The sequence below is a fragment of the Acromyrmex echinatior genome, chromosome 12 (genome assembly GCF_024713525.1).
Source record: "Acromyrmex echinatior isolate Ae372 chromosome 12, ASM2471352v2, whole genome shotgun sequence".
NCBI classification, from domain to species: Eukaryota; Metazoa; Arthropoda; class Insecta; order Hymenoptera; family Formicidae; genus Acromyrmex; species Acromyrmex echinatior.
The window spans coordinates 5167499-5191021 of record NC_141863.1 but is presented as its reverse complement, the minus strand read 5'-3'; the positions used below and the strand labels follow the sequence as shown (position 1 = coordinate 5191021).

The 23523-nt window shown below is 33.0% G+C and overlaps 1 protein-coding gene across 3 annotated transcripts in view; it reads right to left on the bottom strand.

Annotated features, from left to right (window-relative positions):
* Positions 1-73: 73 nt before the first annotated feature.
* cyc (basic helix-loop-helix ARNT-like protein cyc) overlaps positions 74-23523 on the bottom strand; it is a 31820-nt gene continuing 8370 nt past the window's right edge. The window contains exons 3-15 of one of the 3 annotated variants that reach the window (XM_087412239.1): positions 20173-20634; positions 17441-17512; positions 13953-14190; positions 9694-9786; positions 8552-8669; positions 7167-7349; positions 5576-5822; positions 4979-5117; positions 4637-4755; positions 4487-4563; positions 4237-4400; positions 3629-3782; positions 74-3329 (exon numbers count right to left, since the gene is read on the bottom strand). In XM_087412239.1, the coding sequence (XP_087268365.1) occupies positions 3145-3329; positions 3629-3782; positions 4237-4400; positions 4487-4563; positions 4637-4755; positions 4979-5117; positions 5576-5822; positions 7167-7349; positions 8552-8669; positions 9694-9786; positions 13953-14190; positions 17441-17512; positions 20173-20634 (2251 nt within the window). In that variant the 3' untranslated portion in view covers positions 74-3144. Of the gene's footprint in view, positions 3330-3591; positions 3783-4236; positions 4401-4486; positions 4564-4636; positions 4756-4978; positions 5118-5575; positions 5823-7166; positions 7350-8551; positions 8670-9693; positions 9787-13952; positions 14191-17440; positions 17513-20172; positions 20635-23523 lie in introns of all 3 variants that reach the window. The other 2 variants (XM_011062098.2, XM_087412240.1) reach the window with 2 other exon arrangements.

Here is a 23523-nt window from a genome sequence, read left to right as displayed (position 1 = left end):
TCATCGATAATAGTGATACGACCGTATGATTTTTTATCAATATTAGGTTGATTAAATAAAAAAGTTGAACAAATGTGTGAATAATTTTTTTGAAAAGCAACAAGTATTTTTTTACATCAATTTTTACGTCATTTTATTATTGAGTGCCTAAAATATTTTGCTTGTATTTTAAGAAAATATATATAACAACTAATATATTATCTTGCAGATATTAAGAAGGACTTGGACTATATTGTGCAAAATATACACACTGTATCTATTCTGAAATTATGGGACAATACAGAGAAATGATCAAGTGAGTCAGTGGAGATTGGAAAGAAAATAAAATTCAAATATACTACAAGAATAATTTTTTTATCTGCAACACTTTGAGATGTGCAAGTAAATTATCAGAAAGCATAATTGATATTTGATAACGTGGACAATGTAATTGAAAGTGCGAGAATAACGTTATGAAGAATTGACATTAATAGAATATTAGAAGATAATAGTATTTCTGAGAAAGAGAAAAAAAAACATCGAAAGAAATACAAGTTTCGTGAAAGCAATTCGAATCTGTAAAATCGAAAATGAATCAGAGTCAAATGTAGGGAATGATACTTTTAGAACTATTAAATGCGAAAAAAAACAGCAATACCAACATACGTACCCAGCAAACGAGAATGGATTGAAATGAATTGAAATGGATTCACATTTTCAGAAATATTCACGAATGTTAAAATGAATGCTTTTTCCTGAATGCATTTTTATTCATTTATAGGAATTGTATGGAGCATATCTCTATGTCTTTCAATCTAAAAATAATATTAGTTTTTTTTTGTGCATACAACAAACATTATGAATACTCAATTCAAAATTTTGAATAGGAAATGCAGTTTTTCAATCCAATTGCATCCAATTGAATCTAATTGAATCCAATTGGATCCAATTAAATCCAAAAAAAGTATTCGTTATTTAAAATACGCATTACTGATGATTCTTTGAATAATTCGGAAGTCAATAATGTAGAAAACATAAAAAAGCAAGAAAATATCCAAATCGCTACTTAATAATGATATTATATAATTTTAGAATATACAGATTATGTAAAGCTGTGAAGAGAGAAAATTCCATTCTATTAGTATTATTAAAATAAAGTTAATAGAGACGAAAAAGAAGAAGAAACATGCGAAGAAATTTTTGAAAATCTATATTATTAAAAACAGAAGAAGGGAAGAGTTAATACAATACAGGAAATACCATTCTCTATATTAAATGTGAAGAAAAGCAATATACATATAAGAAGCATATTATCAAATGTCAATATTTCTTCAAATAATTTAGAAGAATAGCGTATCCAAAAATTATTTATAGATTGCAGTATTTGCAGTTATGAGGAATTTTCTTTATTAAACATCTAACAACGATTTTGTACTTAGGAGATATTAATATCTAGACGATTTTTTCTGAATATCGATAAATCGCATATCGGAATGCGATGTATCATACTTGATAATTTTCTCATACATTGATGTAAATAATAATAATAATCTCTTTCACGTTTTTGTATATAAAAAAATTTCTCGCCTGAGAGCTCATACACTAGCAATTAATGTAGAAAACATAAAATATTAAATTTTAAAATATACACTCTCTCAGAATTAATTTGAACTTAGCTCCTGAAATACGAATTTGTTATCATGTTTCAGTCTGTTTTATTTCGAATTATATTTCCCTTCGGAGATTTTTTAAATAGAAATTTTTTTTAATTGATGACTTAAAGTATTTTAACTTCAACGAATCTTTAAGAATACAACAGACTTCCTTCATTTCAAAATATCGTGTATTTTGAGACTGTATTAGAAAAGAAGTTCTCGCAGCAATTAGCTCAAATTCATACACAAGAGATTTATCATCATTTATTTATACCAAATGTAAAATATCTTGTGAATATTTGTTATTTTTTTTTTAATATCGAACAATAAATTACAGCAGTATGTCATGTTATTTACATTAGTTCTTACCTTACCACATTCTACTCATGTCTCTCTTCTTAAGAAATATTACTATGATATTTTTGCATAGATTTGAAATGGCGAAATGAAATATATATAGGAATGCAAGCGATCCGCTAAATTGCAACGGATCGTATAATTCAGTTACTGATATTCTAATAAATAATGCATTTGGAAATTTATATTTGCATACATAACGAATAAACTTTGCTTGTCCCGTATATTCATCGAGTTAAAAGATTTATTTTCTTTGCATATATATATATATATATATATATATATATATATATATATATATACAGATATTCTTACGATTTTATTTAATTAGGTACATTTAAATGGCATATCGCGCATGCAATGCAACGCATACCTACGTATTTACACGTATAACGTCAATTTAACATTACGTAGTTATTGAGACGACGAATAATTATATGCACTCGTTGCGTAATCGGTGGATTTCAGCTCTCGCCCTATGTATACCTCTTTAAGAGGCTGGTTTTTTGAGATTCATTTTCTGAAAGTCTTCATCCTTGAAGCCGTATTGAAGGAATGATGCCCTTAAAAAAAAAAAGAAAAAATTCACACGTTATTGTCCACACTATTGTCACACCACTGTAATCTCTGAGGGCGTTCATCAATCTTCACTTATTTCTCGCTGATGTAAACGCAAATTATTTCATCACACGAAAGTGCTTTTTTGAAAAATCAACGACAAGAGATAGAGGAAGTCCAGCTTCTTCTTAAAAATATTAACTAACAGTAACACATAACGTTATAATTATATTGTACTCAACAATGTAACTGTTATGTATAACAGTGTTATAATACATTTATATTGTTGACTATAAAATTATGACATTAATGTTACATTACTGTCAGTTGATATTTATTGGTAGAGATAGCATATAAACATATATATATATATATATACATAGGACTACGAATCCACGATATCAATGAAGAACGATAGTTAATTGATTGCGATGTAGAAGTTTTGTTTGGAAGCTATAGTTCGCTTAACTTAATGAAATCCTATCTTAAGAGCACCATTTCAGCACCAAGTCTCATTCATTCGTTCCAAGCGCGTTTTGTTCAACCAGGAGACATTTCTCCGCATTCTAAAATTGCAGACTAAAGTGCACATGCATTATGGCAACGGCCATGGCAATCCGGAAAAATCCACTGGACCGCCCAGACCTGCATCCGCTTCCAGCAGGCTCATGATGACAGCCATTGCTGCCTCGTCGTTGCCATCGGACGGGATCGGATTTGGTGATTCATTAATCGTGGTGCCGCCAATCATGTCCATCATGTCGTCATCTGGTGACGCTCCTGAAAGTAGGTGGATGTTACATTGTGCGTGATATCGCTAATATTGACACGCGATTAAACTATATCGGCAAACAGAATCAACGCTATACTCTGCATAGTATCAATTCGCCTTCAATAATCTCTCTCGCACGAAGGGAAATCTTATATAAGTCAAATTGTTCTCACACGCGCGCTAACGAAACTCTTTTCCTCGTGAGAGAGAGAGAGGTTTGCTCTCTACTTCTTTTTCTCTCTGAATAATTTTGGCGAACACACTACACACCAAGAAATGACTCCTTAGAGACAGTAATAGCTATGACCTTGGTCATTCGCGATGCTGTTGAGCTGCACGTTGTTCGCTACGTGGTTGAACGTCGACGTGGGATTACTGCTGCTATTGTCGCTGCCGATGCCACTTGGCTGGGAAATGTCAGGTATTCTCTCTGGCGATGCCGTCGTCGTGACCATTTGCGACTTTAATCAAAGACAAATAATTAAAAACCAATTAGTTAGTCCAAGTCAAATTCAGACAATTAGTAATCAGTTTTAAATTCATTATATTAGGTGTTGGAATTAATTCGTAGCGTTTTACAAGTGATGGGAAGTACTTTCATTAATGTATTTTTTAATGCTCATGTGAAATAAATAACATTCTTTCATTAAAAACGCTACGAATTAATTCCAACACCTAATACTTTAAACGAAGGAAGACCATATAAATGTGTGTGAGAGAGAGAGAGAGAGAGAGAGAGAGAGAGAGAGAGGGAGAGAGAGAGAGAGAGAGAGAGGGAGAGAGAGAGAGAGAGGGAGAGAGAGAGAGCAAAGGGAAAAGATAATTTATCAATATAAAACAGGTTTATATTAATAAATTACTCGTTTGCTTGTTTTTTTCCTTCGTTTTCTCGTTATCGAATTCAAATATATTTACCTCGGTGTTCAATAAACCAGTTTCTGTCGCTGGGCCAGGACTACTACCCGAGGAGGAGTCTTCTCCACGTCTTTGTAGATCCAGTACCTCTTCCGCTATTTGCCGGCCGATCTTACTTACTTCCACGTGACTCGAGATCAATCTTTCTAATCCACCGTTACCTGCTTACCACAAATTAAGCACGATCCTTAATTAATCGCTTTCACAAATCGCGATTGTCGTATAAACGCGCGCTTCAAATCGTACTTACTTTGTGTGAAATAATCATAGTTGCCTTGCACGCTCGAGTCCTCAGATCTGTTATTTCCACCTGGACGTGTATCGCAGCTGAAAAAAAAGATACACAATTCTTTCTATGGTAACATCGCGAACGACGCGTAGAATGTCGATCGTTGCTTACAAGATAGCGGAATTCTTAGCGATTAGATACTCGATGTCTTTAGTCCATGGATTCCTGAAGGATTTCCACTCGGACTGCAACCGTACAAAGTTCGCGTCCTTGCTTCTGAACCTGTAGATCTGTGAAAGCGATAACATATGAGATCAAAACGCGAAATCGTTATCGCGAGCAATAAAGATCTCTCTTTGCGTTAATCGCCAATCAAATCGATTTACGTTCTCGACAATGAGGGATTTTGCATATCGTACGGGTATTAACAATTCTAATACTTTACAATTTATTTTAATCCAATTATCACGAAGAACAATTGCGAAGTGATAACAGTGAACAACAGTTAATTACCTGCGTGGTAACGTGTTCGGAAGTTTGCAACACAGCTTTGTGAGATTCTGCCAGATGAGGAATGTCGTCGTGGTGATAGTATTCGTACATACTGGTGCCTAGCAGTTCCTGAGGTAGAAAGCCCAATACTGGAGTAGCTCTATATGAGGAAAAAGATAATTCTCTAATATATACAAGACGTCCATATATTATTTGTCGATATTCCAAAATTTATGCGTATCTTTTTTTATAAGGCATATTTTTTAATTATAAATTTTTTAATTTTAAATAAGGCTGAATAATAAATAATTAATAAATTGATCGCTTTTAATTATAATTTTAGCAACTATCTGCTTTTAGAGATAATAATATAAGCAAAAATAAATAACAATATATGTAAATAAATAAAAATGTGAAACATGTTTGTTACTGTATATTTTGAAGAAGAGAGCCAAGAATAGCAAATTTTCTCTTTTCAATTTATTATATTTAGATTACATATAATATATTTCTATTATAATATATATCGCAATTACTACAAATATTTCGCTAACGTCTTCTATCTATCTTTTGATAATGCTAATCGTTTTTAACGATCCAATAACAATCTCGATATACCTTTGGTCCACGAACAGAAATTTGCCATCCATTGCGTGTCGCGAGACGAATTGTATGGGTCTCGAATGGGGCTTCCTCGACGGCAACGCGGCCGTCGATATCGCCGTTTGGATTCGACCGACCGCTACCAAGCAAGATAAATTGCACGCTTCGCCGTCGGTCTCGCCTTCCTGTTCCTCGAGACCGATTTTTGCGGGAGCCCAGGACTTCAGATAGCCCGTGCACTGAATCACGCAATACTTCCAATCTAAAAAAGACGCGTCTCTGTGCAGACTCGCCGATTGAGATTGAATTCGCAAACTTTATAAATGATACAAATTACACCACCGTTTATACAAATTCAGGAACACTTGTGATTTTCTCGCATCACAAAAAGTTAAAAAAAGTTCTAAGATTAAAAAAAATTAATTTACAGCTATATATCTTCTTTTTAAAATATATTTTTGAAAATTTCTCTACAATTTTTTTTCACTGAAATACTTACATAATCTTTCGAAATGCGAGAAAAATGCAAGCAATCTCGAATTTATAAATCATGTATATGATTACATTTTATAGGTATATTGTTATATTTTACACGTATAGAAAATGAAGAGACGATGGAACGAATAAGACGAAATTGTAGAGAACGAATAAGGGGAAAGTATCGGGATCTTTACGATTGCCGGTGAGATATTTGATGAGGATATATCAGCGATCCTTTCACCGGCGTTTTGCTGCGATACTGTATACAGTTTCTACTTTTCACCTTTGACGAGCCATGCGACAAATTTTCGTGCCATGTCTCCGATCGTGCGTGTGACTCTCCAAAAGACGCGTTTGCATCCCCGATATAAACACCCTGAATCGTCACGGTCATATTTTTTCGCACTGCAAGGAGCTTTGCTTCTTGAAAGAAAATTGAATCCGTCATTGGACAAAAGGACACGACTTAGAATTATTTTTTTTTTTTAGAAAAAAGTATTGTATTCATTTTAAAAAAATACGTGATGATGACGATATTCGGATACATTTGTGTTATTATTTTTGTGAAAAGAAATAAAATGATTTTATTGAAAGATTTAAAATTTTGTTAGATACAGATCAGAAAAATAATTTTTATTGAATCATAAAATAATTATTAAGAGAAACAATTCTATTTTCGAGGTCAAAGCAGATCTTATAAAATTAATTCTTACTAATACTAACATACAAATTTTGGTAAATATATTTTCTCAGTTTTATAAACTGTGCAAAATAATTGTATTAACAAAATAATTATAATGCAAATTAAAAAACGATAAGTAATACAAAACATTTTAATTTTATTCTTACAACTAGTTTGAATTTCCATAAAATTATTTTGATGTGGTAACAAATTTACTTTCAGATCTGCATTCAATAAAATTTTAGATCTATTATAATAGTAAAATTGTTTTTTCTGTATATTCAATAATCAACAAGCTCTTCCTCTAGTTAAGAAAAAAACATTTGTGATGCCTCAATAAATTTATTTATACGTGCTCTTTTCACGTATGATGATCAATTCGAGTTACCGATTTTTCCGCATTGCCGAATGAATTATGATTTTTGGGTAATTAACCGCACTCACCTACGTTTTGTTGCTTCTTTCTCCTATGGCAGCCAGCGGTGGCATCGGCTTCCTCCTTCACTTGCATCTCACCACAACGGACCCCGTCGACTTTACGCTTCATCCGACAGAAGAAGGATCTCCGGGCTCCGGGGCAAAGTCGTGACACACCCTGGGGCACGTCGGTTTTCACCGGTAGCATGGCTGAAAAATTACGAAAATTAGCAACGGTCCATCAACGGACGATTAATAATTCTATTCATACCAGAAAGAATGGTTTTACTAAAGTATCTGAAAATTTAGCTAGATACAGACCCGAAAATAATTTTGTTAGATCATCAAAAATGTAGAATGCTTAAAAATTGATAATGCAGTCAAAAGTTTTACCTTTTAAACACAAAAGGTGTAGTAAGCTTTAAGACATTGATCAATCATAGTTGAATGTGAGAAGAATGATCGATTATGATTGGTCAATTTCTTAAGGTTTACTACTTCTATTGTGTTTGTGGGATTAATATTTTAGCAATCAATGAATGTTCTATATATAATTATTTTGATGGTCCAAACAAAATTATTTTCAAATCTATATCTACTAAACTTTTAAATAATTTAATAAAACTATTCTTTTCGTCTATATCCTTGCATTCTATCTCTTTCTTTCTTCCCTTTTTTATTTCTACCTGATTTCTCTCTTTTATATTTTTATTTCTCACGTCTCTCTCATATCTCTATCGCGAAAAGCATTCATTATATGATATTAATGTCACATTTACTAGCATCTTAAATATGTACTTTGACGATCCAAACGATTTACATGCAGATCGCATCGCGATGCAACATTCGAGGAATCCTGGCATTAGACTCGTTCGGCAACTCTTCATCTCCTTTCTTCATTCGGCGTGAATCTTTCGCAATATTCTTATCTGATAGGTACGCTAATTCTAAGATGTTTATCGACAAAGCTTACGCGAGCAAATGCTGCCGAGCGACTGACATTTATCGGGTAAAGGTGGTGGAAGAGATGCGCACGGCAACTAATTTGCGTTCGCAATGATCGACGCGTCGAACGTGAGGCAACGTCGAAAGGTGCTATAATTAATAGCTTTGAAGGCGGAAAGCCTTTTCTCATGACCGGAGAAATTAATGCCCCGCACGCGGCTGGGTCGATGCTCGCCAAGTCGAAATCTAGAGTGCATTTCGTTTCGTATAAATATAAATAATATAATGCGCATGATGTATCATTTTATCCTTCTTGTTCATATTAAAGAAGAATAAAATGATACATCATGTGCATCATACGTGAAACGGAACGCACTCTGGAAATGCAGCAGTACTGTGGAAAAGCAATACTTGCGTTTAATACTAGCATCAGCATAGCTCATAATACAGCAACAGCTGATACTTACTTTTTGCATCGATCAGTCGTTCCCTCGGACTGAGATCGGAAGATGAGAGCTGTTCCTTTACCTTCGCAACATCCTTAGGATGTAGGATATCGAACCAGCTTTGACCCAACAAGTCACCCTGTGATGACATTAAAATCCTTAAAGTTTGTAATTCAGTAAAAATTCAAAACGATACAAGTTGACTATAATTATAATGTGTATAGATAGTAATCATATATTATTAGCGGATTTATAAAACTGGGATATCCTAAACACTGAGAAGATAATGAAGAATTAGTAACATTAGAACTTTAAACGCTTGCTTTATGTTGTTTAATATCTATTTTTAATTCATAATATACTGATTTCTGAAGGGAGTGCTCTTTTTTGAGACAATTAAACGTCTCATTTTAAATGCTTGCATGGTTTCTATGGCCATTGTATTATTTCGAGACAGAATCTAATAGCAAATTCGGTTAGGACACATTAATGCATGCTGATATATATTAAAGTATCGTAAAAATCGATCGTAAAAAACGTCTGTTTAATATAAATATATAATAATAATAACTTTATTGAAGTTCAATTTAAATAAAAAGAAAATATAAGAAATATATAACGTATAATTTTAATATGCACCAGTAATGCATCAAATCAAATTCGCTATATAAGAAAAGTCTTCAAAATATTGCATCAAACTATATCTTATTAATATAAACTATCTTACATGAGCTTGTTGTTCATAATAGCATTATATTAATAAGCATCAGTGCGTATTAGTGCATCTAGTTGAATTGAATAATTTGTTAAATTATTATATCTAAATCGTGGCAGAAATGCTAAAATGACGAAAAATTGATAAATTCACAAATTATCAATCTTGACATGGTAATAATAGCGATAATAATGATCACTGCCAATCAAACATAAACTGCATAAATACGCATTTCAAAATATAATTTATAGCCAATGAGATGAATACGCAGCAGACGTTACTTAGACAGAGGCTAATGGTAGCACGGACATTACGATTAATTAGCCATTGAACGGAGATTCTTATGCGTGATGCTGTACACTCGCTTTCGCGATATTTCTCGTACTGATAGATCTCGGATTTGTATAATGCAAATTTGGAGAGTAGATATAGCGACATAGTTCGATACCTGAGAATAATTAAGAGTCTGCGAGACGGACTCGGATACGTAGAGAATTCTCCCGCGATCGCAGCCCACCACAAAGACGAAGCCCTCTGCAGCCTGGAACAAGGCAAGTTGCTTTTCATTACGTTGTGGAGAACAAATCGTTAATTACAATCAAAGAAGTCACACTTCTTTGAATCTTGATTTTTAAAGAATAAAGGGATAAGGAAGGAAAATAAATGGGGAATAGGAAAGGATAGAGACCCATCTATTATATAACAGGCTCTGATCACAAATAATTTTTATAAAACAAGAGTGAGAAAGAAGAATATATAGGTATACTGTCTCTTTTTATATATATGTTATTCTCATTCTTATTGTTAGTAAAGTTACAATAATTCTTAGTTAAGTTAGTCAAGTTAACCTGTTGTTAGAGTAATTAACAGTGTTATTGTGAATTAAAATTCTTTTCAATTAAAATAATGCTGTTGATATAACATCATTTTTTTAGTGCACATAAATGCTGTCAAATAATAAATTATAGAATCAGTAATACAATCAATAATATATGTATATATAATTAATAATAATAATTTTCAATAAAATATTAAACTCACTCTAAACAATTGTTTATAAAAAAATTGTCTATATACTAACTGAAGAAATTATTTCCGGATGAAGAAGCGCAGCAGCCTCGCTCGTTAAGCGAATGTAACGTCGACAAGAACGCATTTTGCATTAAAAATCTGGAGACATAGTAGTGTCTTAGCACTAAGACATGGCGTGAGACATTAAAGATTACATTACACGCAATCATTTTTTGCAAGCTATGATATTTGAGCGATTTACCGATCATATGGGAAATTTCGATGGAGTAAGCTGGATCAACTTCCCGTTTTTCGCACGTGTATTTAGTCACACGAAATCGCCCATGACATTTCACTCGCAATTTCGCTGAGTCGCAAACAATCGCTACAATATTCGCACGAGCGTATCATTTATCGTTGCACTAGTTAGACGCTAACGTCCGCGTTACGTAATTGTTTGCGAGGTTCGACGTATCGTCGATCGCATGTAACGTTCATTAATTAATCATGTCAATGCGATTCAACGCAATTCGCTCGACCCAACAAAGGCATGCCCGAGTTCCTTGTGCTTTGTTACCTACGTTTCTCTCGTAAAGTTCGGATAAGTCAAGATAGAAATATCGAAATTCCGAACGGCTTTTATCGTGCATGACGCGAAAATATGTACATATACACAAAGAATAGTTTTGAAGTATTTAAAAATTTAGCTAGATACAAATTGGAAATAATTTTATTAAACCATCAAAATAATTACGTAGAAAGCTTAAACAATGTTGCAAAAAGTTTTGACATTCTAACAATCAGTTTGAGTATCGTACACTAAATTCATGTCAAATTATTACCCAATTTGAATTAGTTCTAATCATTTCTATATTTAGTTTTTAACTAAAACAATAGAGTTAAATAATTTAACTCAAAGAAATGTATTAAATTTGTTTGAAATTTAATTTGTTATTTACTAAGTGCGTAAGTAAAAAGTAAAAACAAAGGAACAGTGTCTATATTAATGGACATTGTTTATTTTGAAACTAACTATAGAAATGGATGAATTTATATTTTGATATATATGAAAATTAAAAATCGGATTGTATTCTTTTGATATCTAATACAGTGTATAACATAATTACTTTCAAGATTCAAACAAAATTATCAAAATTTCAAATCTGTACCTAAAATTTTAAATACTTCAGCAAAATATTATAATTTTTCCCGTCGAATACTTTCGGTGTGAAACGGACGCTATAAACGTGTACATACATATGTTTTATCGCTGTATATGGCAAGTTTTACGCGGATTAAGTGCGCGCCGCGACATTTGTATCGATTTTTGCCTCGTTTAATCGGCAGGTGATTTAACGTTATTCCCAACTGTAACACGCTCAGCCGGATCTCGATGATAATAAACGTACCGATTCGCAATGGGGAGCTCTTTACGTTGCGATTAGAGCACGTTTAGAGCCGATCTGACTCGGTATGTGTCGGGCGTGGTCATTCACTCTCAGATATTTTCCTATACGGCGAACGAGCGTGAACGAGTGAGAAAGAAAAGAACTCCCCTCGATAGAAGATAAACGTGTATACGTACACATGACAATGAGAAATATCTGGATCAGGCACCAGCTCTGGGCTCCGCGCGTTTAAACGGAATCTAGGGTGAATAGGAGTTATCGGTCGTTGAAGTATTCCTTTTCCTTGTTTTCCGCGGACGTGGCAAAGTGTACGCTTCATAACCGATACGTTTCTATCGTCGAATAATTATACGCCGCTTTTCATGCACCTGAATAACCGTCACTACATTGGCACGCGGTGAATTTTAATCCTCAGAAAAATTGTTTTTGTAATAATAACATGTGTAACGTTTGCTATGTAGAATTAGAGCATTATAGATATGTACTATTATCGCAAAAGATTTTTTTTTTTAACGCGAGGAGAGATTCAGGGAAGTAATAATCCAATAATAATATGTATATGATGTTTGCTACAACGTAGGATTAGACCAGATATTATGTGGAAGGAACGATTTTGCTGAGATATCTAAAAGTTTAAGCAGATACAGTAATAGTAGATCTGAAAATAATTTTGTTGGATCATCAAAATAATTATGTAGAAAAACTTGAGCATAATAAGCAATGCTGCAAAAAGTTTCACATTCTAGTAACCAACCAGTTTAAGTTACATTATTATTTCGATAGCTCAACAAAATTTATTTTCAGATCTGTATCTAGATAAATTTTCAAATACTTCAGCACCATTCTATTCGTGTATTTAAATATGCGTTATCATAACAAGTTTTTTTTTAATGCAAAGAAAGATTCGGGCAAGTATAACAATACGTTTACACATCAAGTAAAGCCAAATAAACATAAATAAATGCGTACAAGCTGTAGAAGCGTTTACGAATTACAGAAGAAAATCTTTCTATTCTCTGCACTTAAATTAAATTCATAATATCAAATTAAACTCTTTAAAATTTTTAAAGTAAATTTTACTCTGAAGAGTGAAATCTCATTCTTAAAGACTGAAAATTGGACCACTCTTTTTTAAGACTGGTTCAATTTTCTTTAAAATAAGATACCACTCCAAAGAATTTAGAAAGAATCAAAGAAATGGATTGATTTACATTTTGTCATACATGAAAATTAAAAAAGGCAAAATATTAATTAATTCAAGAGATTGCATTACCATTACTCCTTTGATATCTAACAGTATTCTACCTGGAACCTCATTCCCACTAATTGGTCCGGAATTAAAGGCGTAGGTGATTTGAGAGCGCTTCGACCTAAGGTACTATTAGCGTGATACTATAAATCTACATGCTTTACTTTTCCTTTCGCCCCGCCGTGCCGCGCTGCGGCACGAGACCAAGCCGGATAAAAGTCTGTAGCATGCGGGAGAAAGGGAGTTATCCGCTGATTTCGCTTCGCTCGATCTCGTGCAAAAAGATTACAAAAGATACCAGCTCGGTCTCTTACAAGCCGCGGCAAAAATACGTATCATAAATGAATTTCACGTTAACGATACCAAGCATTGTGGTTTCAGTGAATTATTCGATCCCACGATCGTGTTTAACACGCGTAACCGTGGCGTTTATTCAGAAGTATCACTTCTAAAACTAAGCGAAACGCGAATGACGATGCAATGAAACAAGCAAACAATATATTAATTTGTTATAAAAAAAAAAAAACAAAATTCTTTTTATAGGATAATGCAAATAAAGTAAAAGTATCTGTAACCTTTCGTAATTATTCGTAGTACAGAATAGGAGAAAGATAAGGCTTGATTATTATCCGTAACCGAGAAATTAAATTTAGAATATAATCTTTTACAATCATTTGTATGTACACTGTTAAAATTATAATGTCAAATTATATCCAATTTGAGTTATTTTTAATAATTTCTACAGGTCGCTATTGCTCCTACTCAGTATGTCATTAAGTTTTAATCCAAAACAGTAAAATTAAATACTTTAACTCCAGTAAATGTATTAAATTTTATTCAAAAGTTTAGTTCATTATTTAATAAGTGCATACTTTAATATGGATTATTTTGGAACTAATTCCAGAAATGAATTGATTTACATTTTGACACACATGGAGGTTTAACAAAATGTTATTTAACTCAAGGGATTGGGTACTATTGCTCCTTTAATATCTAATGGTGTAGATATTACGCAACTACCGTTTGAGTTCGACTTACTTGAAGTATGAGCGTCTTGAGTTCCTGATCGCTGAGAAATGCAGGCTTATAATGACCTTCCGTGTATGAGGTAACCGCGCCGAAGATAGTCTTGAGGTGCTGCACTGCCATTCGCAGCACGGTCAGCTTGTCCAGCTTCCGTGACATCGCATGACACATCGGTACCATCGCCGATAGCTCAGTGATATATGTATTCATCTTGTCCCTTCTGCGCTTCTCGATTTCACTATGATTCTGCCTGAAAGTATAGAAACATTGATCCTGTCAGTTCGCCAAATTTTAATAACAAAGATAAAAATGTGATATTTTTACATTGAATAAAAACAAAAGGTCTTGCTGTATTAATTGAAATCCTAGTAGATTCAACTGAAAAAGTACAAATTAAGCACTTATAATGAAATTTATTCTAGTCGAGATAATAACAGAATTCTGATTGATATTATCGGAATCTTCTGGTTTGTTTATTTTCAACTAAAAATTTTTCTCAGTACAGTGTATTATATATATATATTATAGTTAGTGTATTATATATGTATATTATATATGTATTATTTGATACCAACAGGTATCCAAATAAAGACAACTTGTAAAATTAAAGTTCCGGAGATTTCATAAAATTACGATATAATATTTATGATCTAGTTCACATCTCTAGTTATGGTTGTGTATAAGAAACATGTAGCTGATATTGTATCTATATTTTATCGCAAATCAACGACCAGTGTTGAAATTAAAAATGATCTTAAAATAAATCGTCTATAACCATATGGTCCAACCTAACAATTTTAATTGCATAAAATAGAGAATTCAAATCAGACATTTCATTAATGCATTTTTCGATAACATAAACACAAATTATACAGGCTGTTATAAAAATTTTACATTTTTACATTTTTCTGAAAGACAGATCGAGTAACATATCCTGACATCTCAAATTATTATTTTTTCTCATATTTCACACATATTTTTTTTCTTTTTTAAGTAAGGAATTAAATGTCCACGTGGATGCTTGTTGCGTTAATCGCGTGAACGGAATCCCATTCCACCGTCCGTTTCATGTAAACAAGAAACGGAAACAAAGATTGGAATGTGCAGAGTTACAGAACGATGTAGTATGGCTGTTGTAAGGTACTCTACTGACCACAGCAGTTTTTCTACGAAGGTTTCATCCACGTGGACCGGGGCCACGCGCGTTGGTCTTTAACCTTCTGGAATTGACGGTGGATTTATTTAATTCACTCAATTATGATATATTCTTCAATTATATTCTTTCAATTATATTAGGTGTTGGAATTAATTCGTAGCGTTTTACAAGTGATAGGAAGTACTTTCATTAATGTATTTTTTAATGCTCATATGAAATAAATAACATTCTTTCATTAAAAAACGCTACGAATTAATTCCAACACCTAATATATTTTCAATTATATTCTTTATGTTACATTTGTAAATTTAAATTATTGTTATTAAAATAAACTTAGTATTTATTCTTATTTACATAAGTTGCGTCATTTTGGTTCCTTGATAACGATTAGTGCCTTTTAATCAACATAAATTACGTGGATCTCAATGGAGATCAGTAATTGTGTTGCAGATTTTAATGTCAACTCCGGAGAGTTAAAGCTGACTTCTCCAGAAAGCTCAACATATTCGTGCAGTCGCGTGAATTATCAACGAGATCGGCGACCGATGAGGCCGCGTGTCAATTACGCGATATAAGAGAAAAAGGGCGATTCGACTCATAAAACGATGTCTTTTCAGAATGCATGCTGATTTGTCTCTCAAGAATTTGCATTCATATCACGCTCGGGGGGAGATAAATTGCACGGCGGAAATCGTTGCGGCGGAGAAAACTGGTCTCGACTCTATGCCGGACTCGGACTATTATATCGCATAATTATGTCTCGATTCAAGTGGACATATCGTAATAGTTATCGTAATATCCGTTAGACTTTTATATCTGGCCTCAGTGAGTTTATAGAATGCATGTTAAACAAGTACCTTCATGAAAAAAACAATTTTATGAAGTAGCTACAACAATTTCTCTAGATACAGATCTGTGTGAAAATAATTTTATTAAATCATTAAAATAACATATTCTGAAAAAAAAGGTTCTGATGTACAAACAAGAATTACAGACAAAATGAATTCTGATCGCGTGAATCAAAATTCTGAATTATATCGTAATTGAATGTCTGGTAATCTCGACTAGACTATTTGATAGATTTAATTATAATTGTACTCTCTCTGATTGATCTACCTGAATTCCAATTAACAAGAGTTAAAATTTTTTAATAGGAATCAGTAGAATCAGTATAGGAATCTCAAATATGATGAACAATGCTATAAAAAGTTTTGACATTATAGCAATCATTTAAGCGTCTTGCCTAATTATTTTGATGATTCAACGAAATTATTTTCAGATTTATATTTAGATCTAAATTTTTAATATTTCAGCAAAACAGTTTTTTCCGTGTTGGAGTTTTCATCAGATGTCAATCTATATGTTATACATATACATATATATATATACTCATTTGCTATAACAACACAATTCAAAAGACCAAAGTCTTCCAAAAAATATATTTGAATGTTAAATTTTGAATTATTAGTATTTTGTAATATTAATTTTATTTCATAATAGTTTTATATCATAATATGTATATATATATATATATATATATATATATATATATTTGTATAATAAATATTACATTATTATGTTGCTTATTTGTTATAACAATAACGTAACTAAAATTGTCATTTTTTAATTGTTTGTAAAAAAAATACAAAGAAAAAAGAAAAAATTCTTTAAAAAAAACATGCTTTTATTTTTCTACCAAAATTAACCAGTTATTATTAAAATTATATTATAAAAGTGTGTTTTTTTAAAGAATGTTTTTTTTTCCTTTTTTTCTTTGTATTCTTTTTTACAAACAACTAAAGAATGACAATTTTTCAGTTACGTTATTGTTGTAACAAATAAACGATATAATGCAATACTTATTTTATATATATATATAAAATGATATAACTTGTATTATATAAATCATATGAACATTTTATTTCTAAAGATGAGAGACGTTTAGACAAGATATTCGAAGGTTCAGAGTATCCCTTAGGGCATTATGAGATTTTTTGGAATATTAATATTCTTTTGAATGTTTGCAAATTCTTCGATTTAGAAATTATTCAATTGTTAATGCGTATTAGACGAGCAATAAAAGCGTGACGCTTCGCGGTCGAACGACAGCTTCGCATCGGACAGTGGCTGATAATACATGATCGGATTTAGTGACGTCGCTGATGAAGCCGGAGTAAAGAATCAAGGTAGGTCAAGGTAGTACTCACCTTGGCAACATCTGACATAATACTACATAATCACCGTAATCGACGATTGCGTTACAAGTTCAAATGCATCACGTGCTCGGAAATCCCGATCTTTCCAAACAATACATTTTTTTTCTTATACTTTATAATGTACTTACTTCTTACTGTCGTCGTTTGTGCGAACTGATTTGGCGTCGTCTCCCAAGTCGTCCAAGAGATCGCTTCCAATGCTGAAATAGACAATAGTGGAGCATTTCTTCAAAGAGATGGTTAGCAAGTTTAGAGATGTTAAGCATGATAATAAAAAAATCAATACATAAATAGGTAATTAAATTAATATTACAAAAAAATTATTTTTTAATATTATTATTTTTTATATTAATCTTTCATTATTTACATGAGGGGCGAATCCAGGATTCCTCAGCCTTGTAAATTCGCTAAATATATGAATGATGTATTTATACACATTATTGTATTTAGCACAAATTTCCAGCAAAATAAGCTGACGTTATTTGTCGTCATGTTGACAACAAATAACGTCAGCTTGTTTACTGGATTGTTTCACAATAAAAAAAATTTTTTTCGCATTGATCTTTATTTAAAGGATGTCTAAAATATTATCAATCTTTATTTAATTAAAAATCAAAGAGACTAATAAAAATTGAAATACAATACAATATTAAAAGTGTCAGATACCTCATGCGAGTAATGATCGATTAACTGAAGAATTTTTAATGAAACCGTTCTCTCTTCTAAGATACAATTTTGCGCCGATTAAACGCGCAATGTGGTAATCTAAGTACGTAATTGATGAAGTCCTTTCGTGGCGACTAAATTCGGTCGAAACATCACAGGAAACAATTTCTTCAGCATATTACGACCTTCGTAAAGGGTGTTACCCCTTTGACGGTAAATTTCACCAAGTTTCGCCCGCGTAGAGCTTCCTCTCCCCCCGTCCTTTGTGTCTCGAGCTCGAAAAGTCGCACGTGGGTTTCCCTCGCGAGGAAATATTTATCGATACGATTCCTTCGTCGTGAAAGACTCACCTCGGAAACGAGACGAGCGTAAATATTTACCACAATAAAAATGCGCGTATGCATTTCAATTTTACTTAAGACCATCAACGATCAGGTTCTCAGATATGAGTATTATCATTGTATAATAATTCCATATATTCATAGATTTATATTGCAGAAATTGTTAACGTTACGAATCACATGTGTTACGTCAGGCTTAATTCCAAATGAGGCAAAAAATTAGTTCAGCGGATCTTGACACAAAGGAGATGCAAATTCATAATGTCAAATTCAAAATTAAGAAAGTTACTAAATAAGAAAGTAAATGACGACTCAAATTAGGTTAAATTTGACACTACAGATTTAACAATGCAAACGTATGCAATGTCCAATTTCTTATTTAAGGATATCCAGCATCAGCTGCGTGTATCTTTCGCAAACATCCCTTGCGAAGTAAGCGATAAAGGTAATTGTCGAGGGCAATTTCGGGATCTCTAGAGAGAGGTAGGCAAATCTTCCGTTTCGTCGATGATTAAGTTAACCCTTTGACCGCGTATCCGACACCTTGATTGGGTAATTACTTGGAACCGGGCGCGAAATATCTCGAAATATCGGCATCGATGAGTATCGAGAACTCGGATGAGGGGAATGGCGACAGGACCGGGGAAGTGAGTCGCTAGTTATCGCGAGTTGTTTGCCGCAGCTCGCGAGACTCCAGACTCTTGGCAGGGCACATTTGGCGGGCTTCGTTTCGCGCTTCATGCTAATGTGTAATATTCCGTGATACGACTTCCACCTACATGCCACACGAAGCTTTGTGCTCCGAGACGGTTGCTACCATGGCCGATTCTTAAGTGCCGTATTCGACTGCGAGCACTCGGCGACAGACAAAAGAACGTTGCTCCACGTAGTATGAGATCTCGTACAAAAATTTCCGAGAAGAGAATCTCATTTCTAGCGCTTCTCCTTATTCGTTCATTTAAGATGCGCTAAAACATTCACAGTCGATTTTTGCTTTCTTTCTAGTTCTATCTTCATGAACGTTAAATTGATGATACCTTCTAAGAGTTCTGGAGATACATATTTAAGTTAAATAAGTTATAAAAGAAAAATCTTTTTCTTTCACAAGCCAAGAAAGGGACTTGGTACACACTTTTTTCATAATTCATCTGTCCTGCTGGCTATTTTTAAATCTAATTCCTAACGTATCAATATCGATGTACATATAATATTTTCTCGGTACTTTCCTACCTAATCTCTCTCTATGTACAATAAATCTATACATTTTATACCTCTCCTTTTTTATTTTCACTCTACTTATTCCATTCTTATCCTTTAGTTACTTCCTTCCTGTTGTCGTTACTTGATTAAACTCTGACCTACTTCCTCCCCATTTCTTTTAGATTTTTTTTCCTAAGAAATCCGAATCCTCTTCCTTTTACTTCTATCAATTTCTAATTTTACATCTATACCTCACGAATAAAATTTTATAAGTAAAAATTAATAGAAGTTAATAGAAATAGAGGAAAGAGAATTCGGATTTCAAAAGAAAGAAAATATAAAAAAAATAGGGAGAAAATAATAAAGTTTAGCGAAATCGAGTTGACGACAATATAGAAGAAGCGTATACATATATAATTAGGTAGGGTAAGAATAGAATGTAGTACTTTTTAATGTAAATGCTGTATTGTTAATTTATATCAATAATATATCACATTGTTGGTTATCAGCGAACCTTGGTGGAGTGGTATTTAACGAATCATCGCAAGTTCAGTTAGCATTATCTGGTTTGAGAGGAACTGGTGAAATCAACCGTTAATCCCTTAGAGACATGAACCCTCGAGGTTCTTAGGCAAATTACGGGTTAAACTTACTGGCAAGAAAGCTTCCGTTTTCTGGAAACCGGTGCGAACTCGTCCGAGGTGTCGGTCGCCGGTCCATGGCTAGGCGTGATGGATGACGTACTACGATGATGTCGATGATGATGATGATGATGATGGTGATGGTGGTGATATTGATGGCCGGAGGCGGGTGCCTGCTGGTCGGGGACCATCGTCGGGGGTGTCTCCATGTGCCGGGGCGGTTCAGCCCCCGTTGCAATCTGCGGGATGGTGGCGGTACTGCTGGTAGAGGTGGTGGTGGTAATAGTTGTAGTGGTCGTGCTTGGGCTGCTGGGGGTGGTGGTGGTGGTACTGGCAGTGCTGCCGCTGCTGCTGCTGGCGGGGGTTGGAGTCGGGGCGAGACCTTCGCCACCACCCCCCGCCGAGGCGGTGGTTAGCTCTCCCACCCCGGTACCCGTGCCTATCTCGCCAAAATAAACCGTGGAGCACGAACTTCTGCAAGTGAATTTTAATTAAGCACCGAAGTCAAACGGCATTCTAATAATAAAAAAATAATCTTAGAAATCATGATTGCAAAAAATAGATTGTAATACACTTAAAAAATATAGCAATTGTAAAAAAGTGACTATCAAATTTTATATTATGATATTATATGAATTCACACATATATATTTTATATATAAATAGTTAAATAAATTATTTTATCATTATAGCAACTATGAAATAAGTATGAAATTTATGCACATATAAATACCTATTAATTCTATATATAAAACTTGTATAGTTATCATCTTTATAGTTGCTATGTTTTTCTCTGAGTAGGTGTAGTATGATTGTAGTATGATTAAATAAATCAAAATGAAGTTGCTACATGCATTAAATCATGTAATACATGACATTAATACGTAACACGTCGTGAAGTTTCTCCGCTGTTTCAAAAAGTCGTATATAAAGAAAATCGTAAATAAGGAAAGTTCTTTATATAAAAATATATATAAAAGTATTTAAAAATTATGCAGAATATATACGCAATTATTGTCAAAGGAATTATGCAGGGAAAAACATTAATTACTTCTACATCACTATTAAAAGTATCTAATCATTATCTTCGCAATAACAAGCCATTTAGGTATCAAGATTTATATATTTTCAAGACCCGAGGGAATAGGGAAAGTTGTGATCACATGAAAGTGCATAACATTTTTGTATGTAAGTACGCTAATCATATGCGGGGCGTGTAATAATGTATAGTTAGTTGGTTAGACACCAACGTCACATCCGGGAGCATTGAACTATCGTCATCGACCTTATGATCTATAAGTTCTTACGAGCAATATCGATCCAATCTTTCGATTTGTCTTACCTGTTTGAACGCATATAAAATTTTTTGCCTATCAATTAAATCTCGATCACGTTATCGGCGTTGTCAATCGCATTTATGCATATAAGGATATAACAATTCCAATGTATAATCACGCAATTAATCGCATAATATTTTGAACAAACAAGTATAATTTAAATTATTTTCAAAATTAATCTTCTAGAAAAAGTTGAGGATTATTTTTCATTTTTATAATACTAAAATAGCAAAAATGAAACAAAAAGGTATTTTAATATTTTATCTTTAAAATTCTCCCAGTATTCTTTAGAATCTTAATCCTTAAATATAATTAGGAAATAAAAAGAAACGAGTTGAGATGGGGTTAATAAAATTGTTCAAGATGAACATTTGTTTTTTGCGGAGGACCAAGATCTGCCGACTATCTCGTCATCGACAATGGCAAATAGTTCCGTGTACTATGATGTAATGCAAGTGATTAGTGTAATTCTATTTATTCGTAGATAGATACGACGACGTCGACGGCGACGTCGTGTCGCGTATGATGCGACAGGTGGGAGTTCGCGTGTAACTGACATATCTATTGCTGACTGCCACGAATCTGAGTTAATTCTTTTGTGCTTCAATTTCTAAAGTCTAAGGCTAATATTCATAGTCAGTTCTTATATTCAAGTCCGTCTTAATTTTTGTTTTGAGGTGTCACGCATCAACCAATCAGAAGGCCACATTAGTGTCTAAAAACATTATTTAAGATGGTCTTGAAATAAGAACTGGTTATGAATACATGCTTAAAACATAAAGTACAGCCGCGCGACTTTATTTACGAGATGATAATTTTAAATCTGTTTTTTATAGTTAAACTACTCTCTGAAACTTTTAGAGTGAAGTGTCACTCTGAAGAATGAAATCAAAGATTGAAAATTAAGCTACTCTTATTCAAAACTAGTTCAATTTTCACATTTTAGAGTGAGATTCTACTCCAAAAAATTTAGAGAGTAGCATGTACTGTTTATGGTTAAAATGAAATAGATTCATAGATAAAATGATTTTGTTGAAATATTTAAAAATTTAATTAAATATAAATTTGAAAATAATTTTGTCGAAACATCAAAATAATTACGTAAGAATTTCAAGCATGAGCAATGTTGCAAAAAATTTTAGCAAAGTACATCCTAATTATTTTGATAGTCCAATAAAATTATTTTCGGATAATTAAATTTGTAAATATTTCAATAAAGTTATTCTTTCCATGTTTGACCAAAGAGAGAAAGAAAATTCTAGTCCAGTTAAGTGCAGCAAAACAGATCTTTTTTTTTATTTCATTTTGATCTACTTTTCATTGGATGAATTTTCGAGGCAAATCAGATTATAATCATGATAATTATTAGCTAAGATTATCGAGATAAATCATGAGTTGCACATGGCGTTCGGACCGATAAAAAATTAATTTTAAAGGCGTGGAAGGCGAAAGAGAGAGCAAGAATGCGTCTGATCGAGTAGTCAACATAATGCATGGAAATCACATTCGTTGCGGTACTGCGAGACAATGATAAAGAGATGCATTACGCAATGCATCTCGCGACTCGTATAAAATATTGAGCGGGGTATGGGAACAGAAAATGGTGAAAAAAAAGTGATAGAATAGAAAGCGCGAAGCTTTCCATTGGTCGCACTAGACTATTGAAACATCGAAATGAAAATCGGGAGCAATACGAAGAGAAAAGGGAAAGATTATCAACCGATTATTATTATTTATTATAGTCCTTTTTTATCAATATAGATTAATTTCGGTTTAATTTATTTTTTATATTTTTCTAAAAATTCGACATTTCTTAGAATTAGGAAAAAATAAAAAATAAATTAAACCGCAAGGAAAGGACGGTTTTCCTGAAGTATCTAAAAATTTAGCCAAAAATAGATCTGAAAATAATTTGATTAGATCATCAAAATAATTATGTAAGACACTGGTTATTCGTGTACCCAGTATCTAAATGATATCTGGACTCGGATAAATTAATTAGCAAAAAGAAAAAAACACGGTTCAT